At 38.3% G+C, this 12024-nt stretch overlaps 1 protein-coding gene across 4 annotated transcripts in view; it reads right to left on the bottom strand.

Moving 5' to 3' along the window:
- Positions 1-12024, bottom strand: part of LOC106806851 (EH domain-binding protein 1-like) — a gene marked incomplete at its 5' end in the record, with an annotated part of 133775 nt that overhangs the window by 101215 nt on the left and 20536 nt on the right. For 2 of the 4 annotated variants that reach the window (XM_014808981.1, XM_014808984.1), the window contains 8 exon segments: positions 4216-4315; positions 5718-5832; positions 7648-7754; positions 8584-8605; positions 8815-8939; positions 9350-9382; positions 9728-9878; positions 11433-11570. In XM_014808981.1, the coding sequence (XP_014664467.1) occupies positions 4216-4315; positions 5718-5832; positions 7648-7754; positions 8584-8605; positions 8815-8939; positions 9350-9382; positions 9728-9878; positions 11433-11570 (791 nt within the window). 4 annotated transcript variants of the gene reach the window in all.

Genomic DNA, 12024 nt, shown 5'->3' with positions numbered 1-12024 from the left:
GTGTGTGTGTGTGTGTGTGTGTGTGTGTGTGTGTGTGTGTGTGTGTGTGTGTGTGTGTGTGTGTGTGTGTGTGTGCATGTGTGCGTGTGCGCGTGCGTGCATGCGTGCGTGTGTGCGTGTGTACGCGCACGCAAGCACGCATCCACACACGCACGCACGCACGCACGCACGCACGCACACGCACTCACGCACGCATCCACACACGCACGCATGCACGCGCGCACACACACACACACACACACACACACACACACACAGCGTGCGTGCGTGCGTGCGTGCGTGTGTGTGTGTGCGGCGGTAGCACGATGGCAGTAAGCAACACGGCGCGGTGCCGCGTGCGGCAGCCAGCAGCCGCCTAGCACTAGCAGCAGCCTAGCACGCGCTGCAGCGCGGCAGCAGCATCTGTGCCGCCCCGCGCACACGCCTTACAACGGCGATTACCGATATGCAAATGCCGCGCTCCAGCTAAAGCCGTCAGCTGCCGTTGAGTGCCGAATTTACATACAATAATCAGTAAGAAAAATAAACAGCGAACAATAACAAGGATCCACCGATCGCTAGCGGACCCTCAGCATTCTCACTGCCACCAGCCGCAGCTTTCTTCACATAGCAGGCCAGCCTTCCGATTGTACACGCGACGTAAGCGAGCGCAACTCCACGACAGTGAGATCGAATAAGTAAATAAATAATCATCTAAATCAGGAACGCGCGATTGGCTCGTCGATGAGTGTGTCGGAATTAAGCTTGATTTTCCACTTTATCGCCCGTGTTATACGAGTGTGTTCACGGCCAGGCTGGTCTGCGCTGCATTTGCTTGGCTTCCTTTTCAGTTTAAGATGCGCGTAGTTATCAGAGTAGCTTATATAGCTACACGTGTCTGTAATGAATTATTTGTGAAAATGACGGCGCGTTGCTTTTAGCTTTCCACTGCTCTTCAGAGAATTTCGGTCAAGAAACTTGATATATGTGTTGCAGAGGAGTGAGATCCAAGTAACGAGGGATATACATCCCCTCGTATGAGAGGATTTCCCCCCCCCCATTTTGTATTATTGGATAAGTATACAGTAACGTTAGAAGTATGCTTAAAATAGGTGTCAATTACTTTAGCTATATATGATATTAGAGGCAAGAGACTTAAGGTTGCAAAACCATCTTATTCAATACAAATCCCATGGAACATAAACATATACCCTCACTACCATCCCTTACACCACGCTCAGCACCAGTGTCACCCGCACCCAGCTCACATAAAACTAAACATCATCATAACCATCATTAATAAAACACATTGTACGACACGTATCATAGCTGCAGTCCTGTCACACAACGTACCAACAGGATGTTTGCTTTCAACCGGACGTGGGCAAGATCGGAACATGCCAATCCACGTTCGGCGGCCGCGTTGCGTTGTTAACAAACACAAACAAACCGCTGGTTATCATAACCGCTGCGAAGAAATGCCGGCAGTAATTTCTCGCTGCTTGCGACACGGGACAATCACGGCAATGTTTGCCCACGAGCGGCCCCATCCATCGGTCCTGACAGTGAGAGACGACAGAATGATGAGGAGGGTAAACTGGGAGCGGGGTGGCAGCGTCCCCGGGGCCTGCTAGACGTGCTCGACTCTCATGCCCGATCAGGAACCACTCTATTGCATGATTACTCCCGCGCCGCTGCTGTCAACGATCAATAACAAGTAGATGCCGAAATGCCATTCCTAGTTTGCTTAATTAATTACGAGATATTGTTAAAACGAACGATATGCAGGCAGTCATTTTCCCGAAATCAATTTTCGAGTTGACATTGGCTGGCGTGTCTGTGTTTCGTGGCAATCGCAGCGTTTTCGAAAATTGTTATTTTTACGATGTTTTTTTTGCATGGTAAATGGTTTTATACAAAATGATTTCTTATACATCTTGTTAAACGATATTTGTCCGAATAAACATAATCAGAATATAATAAAGGGTTGCACTACTAAAAACTGGAAAAGATAAATAGTGTAATAAATCCACATACTTACACTGTCATTTTTGTTTGTTTTGGTTAGCATGCGATTTATACGTACAAAGTATGCCCTAACAATTATAGCACTGGAAAAATATCCGATAATGACATCGTAATTAGTCACATTATTGTTTTAAGATAACTTTTTAGACTTACAGCCTGATTGATAATTATACCGATGTATATGAGCATAATGAAAACGAGTGATACAAACAAAGTGTACACCAGTACACACTTAAATTAGAAACAAAATTTCACCCACTATTCGCAGAACGACTACTAAAGATCTGGGGGAAAAACCTCGAATTCTGCGCAGCTGTTTCACCCATGACCCTTGTGCTTTCTGGTTTCCAGTAATAACTATTGCCCTAAACAATATTAAGGCATCACTGCAGCCAGCTCATAGTAATAAATAACTCTCACACAAAGGCAAAACAAACACATACTGGGAGCAATTTCGCTGTAACGTAGGCTTTCAACAAACAAACGCGCAAAACCAATACTAGCAGTTGACTGATAATAAATAAAATAAATAAAACGAGATTTATGTACTGTGCGCGAGAGTCAATTCCCGTCAGCGGATATAAATGGTAAAGAAGTATGAAGAGGACAATATTATTTTGTTTGCTTACTTTAAAATATTGCTGTGTGTCTACTGCACCCAACTGTATAGCACCCTTTCACTATAATCTGTGTATTCAGAGAACACGGTGATTGAATCGTTTGGGGAGTGTTTTTGCACCTGTATCAAATATGAGTGCAAACTTTCACACCCGTACACCACTACACCTATATTTTAGGCGATCCGCATGTATTCGCAGAGTGTGAAGCAGGGAGAGTGCGTGCATGCGTGCGTGTGAGCAAACGCGTACGGCACCTTCACCTTCCTTATTTGTTGTAATAGCAAGAAATTACAATGGATTGTTACAATGAGCAAGGGATGGAGTTGTGGCCTTTTATAAACTTACAAAATCAACATAATAGATTATGAGCATTTATAAAAGCCATGATTTAACATTATCGTGGCTTTTACTATGCAACTAGTTGTTGTCATTCCAGATTTACTTTGCTACTAGCCGAAAGAAATTATAATATGTTTCATATGAACATATAGAACATAAACAATGAGCCATTGTGAGTTACTCCTGTTATCTGTAATTATTTACGGAAAGATAACTTGATGTTTACTCTGAGTAAATTAAGTTCTTTAACCATTCAAATTAGAATGGACATCAGCATGCATCTTGGCAGGTCACACCAATAGTGCCCTTGACAATGACGCCTTCTTAGCAAACAATGCATGGGTTTATCAGCACTCAGGAGTTATAGGTTGTATACTGATTGTCAATATTTAATCTTAGCTATTCTTCATACTAGTAATAGCTCTTTCTTGTAGTAGAATACAAAATCCAATTGTCAACATGAAGTAAAGTAGCAAATCGCATGTTTTACACTGAATACTACTAACCTTAACAAAAACTATATAAATCTTCAACATTGACCTCACATAGTTATTGGCATCATACGCATGAAATTTGGAAATCAGGTTCTGTCCTTACATTAAGAGTAAAGATAATCTGTTTTATCCAGACATGAAATATAGATAATATTGACATTATCTTCATCCCACTGACGATTTTTATTCTTTCTAGATCGATCAAACATAAATTAAGTAGCCGTCATTTATCTTGCAATATATTTGAGTGGCTGCAAAAGTATGCGCCTGAAATACCACAAAGTTGTACTCGTGCTGCCATCTATTATCAGGTTTTATAGACTCGGCATCACTACCAGTTGTTATTGATTTAAACACTTCAGCACGGCTTAGTACTAGGTAGCAAGTACGGATGTACAATTTCATCATTGGAAGCCTGCAAAGAACTAAGCTATCATGCAGGTAGCATGGGGTTGGCTAATATATATAAACAGACCTATTAATTAACGTTAGTAGAAGTAATAAGTATTAATTATTGTATACTAACACAACTAAACACCATTGGCTGGAAACAATTCCTATCCCCAGCATCATACACCCATGACACCCAAAAGAACCACACAGATATGGCATAATGACAGGCCTAAATATCGCTGGCCCTAACCAATTCGCATAAGTTAGAACGCCTCAGGTGCAGGTATGGTTATGTAAAGACCCTTCAGTTTACAGGCTTTTGAAGTCGGGTAAATACAGTCGTAATCTATTGCATTACTTACAGCACGTCTAGCTGGTCCTGTCGACGAATGAGGGCATTCTTCTTGTTCACCAGCAAGAACCACTCTTGCAGATACTTTTCCTCTGCATCTTTGTTCTTTCCTGTTAATGAAAAATGTTTCAATTTTAATTTCCCTTGGAAACTCTCATGAATAACATATTAATGATATAATAAAATTAAAACTTTCTCAGTGCTACATGATCTGTAGGTAGAGAACCTATTTTTATTAATTTAAACTCCTGCCAAAACTATGTATTTGCTCCTTGCTGGTAGAATTATATACTAATGCGTATTGAAAAGTAATAGAGGAACTATACTAACTCTTAATAATATATATATATATATATATATATATATATATATATATATATACGCCTAGGGAGAGCCCGAAACGGGCATTACACAGAATAATAATGTAGTACAAATATCTATCGCTATAAAGTTCATAGATCATCTTTTGTTCAAATTCTTTAGTCTTCGTTCACTTTTTCTTTCATACTGTTTGATTCTCTTTATGTTGAAGCATTCACAAGTTGTATGCACAAGACCTCTCCACTCCTGTCTGTTGTCTACAACATTTCTCCACTGGTCAAGAACATTACCACACCCCAGAGCACCCTTGCAGGTATCCTTATATCTCAATTTAGGGCAACCAACAGATCGGGATCCATTTGCTAGCTCGCTGTATAGGAGTGCCATTGCTGGTCTGTCATTATCCATTCTACAGACGTGGCCAAACCAACGCAGACGACTTCTAAATAGCTTCAACTCGATGTCTTCAACACCCGCTCTGTTCAGGACCTCCTCGTTACTGATGTAATGATCCCATTTAATATGCATGATTAAGCGCAGGTGACGTTGTTGTATTGTTCTCAGTTGTCGAACTTGATGATGGTACAGAGTCCAGGTTTCACTGCCGTACATCAGAAGTGGCATAAGACACTGGTTGTAGACTTTGACTTTAGTGTTTATTGTAAGGTCACGTGAGTTGAACACTCTTTGACGTAGTCGACCAAATGCACATGATGTTGCTTGGATACGAGCTGCAAGTTCCTCTTTCATAGAGCAGTCATTTGTTACATAGCTGCCAAGGTATTTGAAGCGGGTGACGTTCGCCAACTTGTTGTCAACTATGAAGAACTCAGCTTCAGTACCAATGCACATGGTCTCTGTCTTTGCAGTGTTAATACGTAGTCCCATCGTCTTAGCAAAGTCGTTGTAAGCTATGAGTAACAACTGTAGTCCCGCTGAAGTGTCACTGAATATAGCTATATCGTCTGCATATTAAGCCTCCCTGATGTACTCGGTAGGAACTTTGGTCTTTGACTTCAGTCTTCGAAGATCAAATAGATCACCATCATAGCGAAATCTGACCTTTACACTGCTACTAACTCTTAGCACTGTGCATAACTGGAACATATACATAGATTACACTAAGTATCACAAGTGCACACACACACACACACCCACGTGCACGCACAGATACACACACATGAAGCTTACCCATGACAGCACGAAGTTTTTTCTCTACCAGTGTGGCACGTTCATCTATCTGAGCCATCTCTCTTTCTAGTGCTAGCATCTCCCCGCTTACATACTGACTAGTGTCCACAAAGTCCTGTTTAAATTAAGAATGCAAAATGGCTGTTACAGTTACCACTATGGGTATCCATGGTGACATATGCGTATGTTCTTCCCATAGGTGACAGGTGTAAAAATATCTTGTCTCTAAACATTAGTGGAACCCTATGGCAGTGTTTCTTACTGTTCGTCAATGTCATGAGTGAATTTTTGGGGGTGGGCAATGTATCGGCATTGAACTGAGATATTTATTTCCCAAGGAAATTTAGACTGGTAACTTTGGTGGCTGCGCACAGGAGGCAGCATGTTCCCAGATCCTCAAGGCAAAAACTCATATAAATGTTTGACAGCAGTAAGTAAACTGATGTGGCAGCTTATTATAGTTTTTATTGTACATGTAAGATTGTATTGTACAAGAACATGTAAGAGCTTATCGGTGCCCAGAATGGAGGAAATAGCATTATTTCAATCTTTCTTCTAAAGAAATTTCCAAGGGAATGTGGGCCATACCCCACCTAACAGGCTCATAAGTCACATGGAGCACCATAACACCTGATGGCCGAGATGAGAATGTGGGTAGCAAAATTGAGGGTCAGGGGAGAAACACTGCCTTATGGTGTACCCACTGCAGTCTCCACACACATGCTGTACATAGATGGCATGAGCAACTAAATGCAAAACATGGTGAAATCCAAGACCTCTGCCATTTTGAGGAAAAGCTATGCTGTGAGCAGAAAGATGAGACAAGTACTACCAATCATGAATCAACTACTAACTGTTGCCAGTTAATAATAATACGTATTCAAAAGTACTAGGCCGTGTAAGTAATGTAGGTATATATAAAAAATGAGACGTTGAGAAAGAGAGAGAGAGAGAGAGAAAGAGAGAGAGAGAGACAGAAAAAGTGACAGAGAGAGAGGTAGAGAGAGAGAGGGGAAAGAGAGGGACAGAAAAAGAAAGGGAAAGAGAGAGGGAGAGGGAGGCAGAAAGAGGGGGGAGAGATAGAGAGAAAACCTGACACAAATGTACACAAACACACGCAGCTAGCTACCAACAAGTCGGGTGGTGGGCCAGCTTGTAAATGTGCTGATAGCTAGATGCCTTCCTGCCCCGACAGGAAAAACGTACACGAGCTGTGTATACAGAATTTTCAGGTTCTCCTGCGTCTGGTGTACTCTATGTACAGGGTGCTAACTCTTATTCTAGAATCCATTTTCTTTTGAGCATACTCTACTATGTTACTGTGGTACATCATCAAATAATCAATAAATGTGTTCATGACAATGTTTACTTTAATAGACAACCGTTACTACTAGACATACATTATCAGGGAGCAAAATTAACTATTTTGTCTGGTAGTCACATGGACTACTAGATTTTTGTAATCTGATAATTCGTCAGCAATTCTGGTAGTTCAGAATTTTGGTATTCCGTGTAAGTTTTGCCAAAATGAGCCCGTCTACGTCATAGCATAAGTAACAAACTTGGCTGCGTCCATTTTACAGATGATCAAAGTGCAGGACAACAAATACTAGTTTTAAGTATATTCGATATATTGGTGGCCTAATTTATTTAAAATGAAGTGATAACAACTTGCAGGAAAGAAAAATAATTTAAATTATGATTTTATTCTTCCATGTTGGTCAAAAACCAACAGTGACAGTGCCAAATTAAATTGAAACTGACAGTCAGGTAGTCCACCGGACTAGTTGTTACTGCAATTTATACTCATCCTTGAAAAAAATCTTGTAAATTGGGTAAATCTTATAGTTTCGGACTAACAGACTATCATTAATTTCAAACCCTGCATCAATCATATAGTAACAATGATAATAATAATAATGATACTCACCTCTGGGGACTGAAGCTCACTCTGCTTAAAGCTTGCTACGGGTCCGTCTGACAGAGACGTCGGTCGTTTCAGTTTGATAACGTTATAAGTCTTTGTTGGGGATATAGCTGAAAACCAGGTAAGTATAGTATTGTTACCTAGAAATATTGATAATTATTTGTAAAATTGCAACATATTGGTAGACGTTTAACATCAGGTGCAGCATGTATAATGAACATGAACATTCTGAATATGTTCAAGTATGAGAATTAGCTTTTATGGGAAACATTACTATACCAAATTAGTACTAATTGGTACTATGCCAATAGTTTAACGAGTATTAATTCATGATTTGATTAATAATACATACACAATATTACATTGGTAACATTTTCTTATTACAATATAGAACAGACAAACTATAGTAAAAAGTTTTTTACATATATTTAAAACGAAATGCCCTTACTCAGATTGGCATTTTGTTTAAAAATTGTATGAAAGTAAGAATTGGAAGTTTTAACCCTCGCATGCTACACATTTTGAAAGAAATAATTTGATAAATCTAAGACAGAGTTTACCCCAGGCCTTTAATGCATGTTAGATCCAACATGTCATCAAAGCTGAACCTAACATATAAAATCACATAAGTCATCAAACATGACTCAATTGCCTAATCGACATGCCTTAATTTCCAACTGTGTTTACTTTTGATAATCTCAACACGGTCATCTTGTTTTCACAGCTTGATGTATACATTTTCAAACAAATATAGTTTGCCTGCATATCGGGGTCATTTCCGACATGTGTTATTGACGTCAATTAGTTACAATGACAATTAGTTAGATGATAAATTGTCCAATTACCCATCACGCACTGAAATTTGTGGAAGAACCCTGTAAAGAGTGACTATATGTGACTTAGAAAACACGCTCCATTCATCACATTCACCTGACTTACCTTGTCTTTTGTTCGGTTGCACCTGTAACATATTATACATTTTGGTAAGTAATATCAATCATACTTGGTGCTATTAGCTTGAATCAATTAAGGAGATAATCTGATATATTAATGGAGAATCTCAAAATAAGGAGCTCAATAAGTTCTTCTAAGTGACAAATAATCTAATAGACTAGACAATTCCTGCAATCTACACATTTATTTCTGTTTCCTTTTATACGGCAGACTTACATTCGTCTTCGGAGATATTTTCGTTGGACTGTTCAAATCTTGTTCAGATGGTTGCAATACGCCCACAGGTTTTAACGACAGCTTCTGGATGGGTGACAGGGGTGAGCTCTGACCTCCTGACCCAGCTGCCAAACAAAGACATTATAAACGTGTTACTATATGCTATTACACTAAGCTACAGACATTATTATTTAGGTTAAATACTGGACGTTTAGACAAATTCTTTGTTAAAATATGAATTTTTAGTAATGGAAAAGATAGAATAAGCATAGCAATGGTTATAATAACAACTTTATAATATGTAGTTGTCATTCCATATATTTTTTTTCAAAAACAGAACGATGTTTGTTTTGAGTAAAAATGGTGCAAACTATTTAATGTATTCAAAGCTAATTTGGCTAAATATTAAAGTACTGGTTCTGTCTTGATTTGCAAACAGAGAATAAAAAAACGATTAAACTCCACAGAATGCATTAACAATACAGCTATTTGTTTACCTAATACAATAAAATGTGGGATATTACATTAAACTTACCTTTCCTGAACTGATAAAATTTTAACTTTGGCCCTAAGGGGAAAATCAAAAGCAAGCATAATATACACAGAAATCATAATGGGAAAAAAAACAGAATACAGAATATGTAAAATGTAAAATTTCACAATACAAATAAAACTATGCTCATGCAAACATATTTTTGTCCAAAAACATTACAGAAACACAGTAATAAAGTTTATTAAGCATAACATAAGTTAATGCAAGCAGAGTATTATAAAATAAAGTAGACATTCCTGAACTTTTAACCTTACATAACAAAACACACAAACAAACACATGCACACCTGCATGCATGCACACAGACCTACACAAACACACAAACATTAGTGCATGTATAAATACTGCCAGCTACTCTTACCTGTAGAGTTGACATGCTTTGTTGACAGAGCATTTGCCGTTAGAGACTCATCATTAGGTGACGAGGTATTACTACCTTGTAGACCATGCCGTGCTTCTGCTATCAGCTTCCTCGCTCTCTCCCTTAACTGCTTCTGTCGTTCTACGTCCTTCTAAAGTAGGGACAATCACTTTCAATCTTCAATAACACACATTTTATCACAGTACCGTACAGTTCTACATAGAATTAGCCACATGTGCATTAAGACTGTTCCGGGATAAGATTAATGCACAGCTCCCAAACCTTGATGATAATTTTGATCAATTACAACGATAACGTGTCACTTTATAAATATTGGCATAAAGACATTTCCAATTTAATAAATCACTGGTGATGCCAACAAATGAAAACTATGTTCAAACTATTGGATCAAACGATCTATCAAAGATATGAAACAATCCTATCTCTTTATCATTGTCTGATCTGTTGTTTGTGCTATTTAAGGCAGTTGCATTTTTGCGAAAGTAAGCGTCATTCCTCACCAGGCGTACAGTAAAAACCCGCGTATAAGAACATAGATTTTTCCAAGTTAGCCTCAATAGGTTCTTATATAAATGGTGCTTACTGAAAAATTAGGCTCAAAAGGTTCTTAAATAGGTTCTTAATTGTTTCTACTTTTAATATGTATAAGCTTATACTTGATTCAAATTGTGTTAAAATGTTCTTACAAGGACTGCAATTTTTGCTAATTAATACCCATGATGGGCTACAGTGTAAGTTTTTCAGTGCTTACCATACTGTATGATACAGTATCTTTCCAAGGAAATAAAACAACATGCCAAAAAATGGAGGAGAAAAAAATGGAAAAAAAAACCATGGAAAATTAAGAACCTACTTTAAAATCTTAGCCTAAAACAGGTTCTTATGTAAAGGGGTCTAAATGGGAAATTTTAGCCTAACATGTTCTTAAAATCTATGTTCTTATACGCGGGTTTTTACTGTAACGGCAAAGTAAAACTCGACCAATCCCAACTTCATCAATTAACGTAGAAAGCTAAACAAGCAATGAACGACCAGGCTTCGCCTTTTCACGGGGCCGATCGGCCAAAAAAAGTCTCCGGTGTCCACGGGGCTTTTTTCCTGTCCCGTCAAATTTTGAGATTTCAAAGCTTTTCTTACATAATTCATCAGTTTAAAAAAATCACCCCGTCTAGAGAAAATCAGCCACATCAAATAAATGACGCGGCCTTTTTTAGGCCCTGTGGTTTTCTCAGACGGCGAAGCCTGCACGACGAAATATTACTCAAAACATCACTACTAATTAGGATTACAACATCAAAGGCAAGGATGAATTTAATAATTTAACATCACAATGATAGGCAACTTAACTAGGTTGGTCCCCATATTAATGATTTTTGTTTTAAAAGCCTGATAAATATTTAGTACTTTCATGGTGTCCATATTCTATAAACTCTTCAGAACTGACGCTACCAGTGACATAACGCCCCTGAAATCTGCATTGAATAAGTTTTTTTAAATAATAAATTTGCCTTGTTGACTCTCTTCATTTTACAGTAGGTAAGGCACATGCATACTATGCTAAAGATAATACAAGACATTCTTTATAGATCAATATTCTAAGTCTTAATGCTGATGAACTCCGTTTAGGGATATTATTGACCACAACAATACCAACACTGCATCAGTAACATTAACTCTGATATACCTCTACGCTGATCCCTTCTGTACAAGGTTGGTCAACTGGACTTTCTGGTTGTTCACTTTGCTTGGCAGCATCACGCCTTGCCTGCTCCAGCAACAACTTTGCTCTCTCTTTCAGCTCATCTTGTCTATTTGATGACTCCTGCAAATTAACATCATAATATAATTACTCACCTGCAGAAATATTTCATTGACAATTTTTGTCATATAACCATACAAATGTGAAAATATAGGAAAGATTATAATACAAGCATCACTGGTGATGCCCATTGGAATGCAAAGCATGATAGATAGTCATTCAGCAAAAATTCTTACAAGCATTATCACTTACAATAATATCATATTCAGCACATGAATATAGTCAAAATAACAATATGAACATATCAAGGGATATAAAACAGGATTATTATGTAATTGAATTCATTGAAAACTGGATACAATTGTGAAATGTTTTAAATGAATAAAAGCATTGTGGGTGACATTTGTACACACATGCACACACATGCATAAACCTGGATGGATGGATGCATTAGGGCAATCAACAAAGCATGATGCACGAGACATGCATGAAGCAAAGTTCAATATATATATATATA

Source organism: Priapulus caudatus, unplaced genomic scaffold (assembly GCF_000485595.1).
Source record: "Priapulus caudatus unplaced genomic scaffold, Priapulus_caudatus-5.0.1 Scaffold182, whole genome shotgun sequence".
Taxonomy (NCBI): Eukaryota; Metazoa; Priapulida; class Priapulimorpha; order Priapulimorphida; family Priapulidae; genus Priapulus; species Priapulus caudatus.
This window is presented reverse-complemented; position numbering and strand designations above follow the sequence as displayed.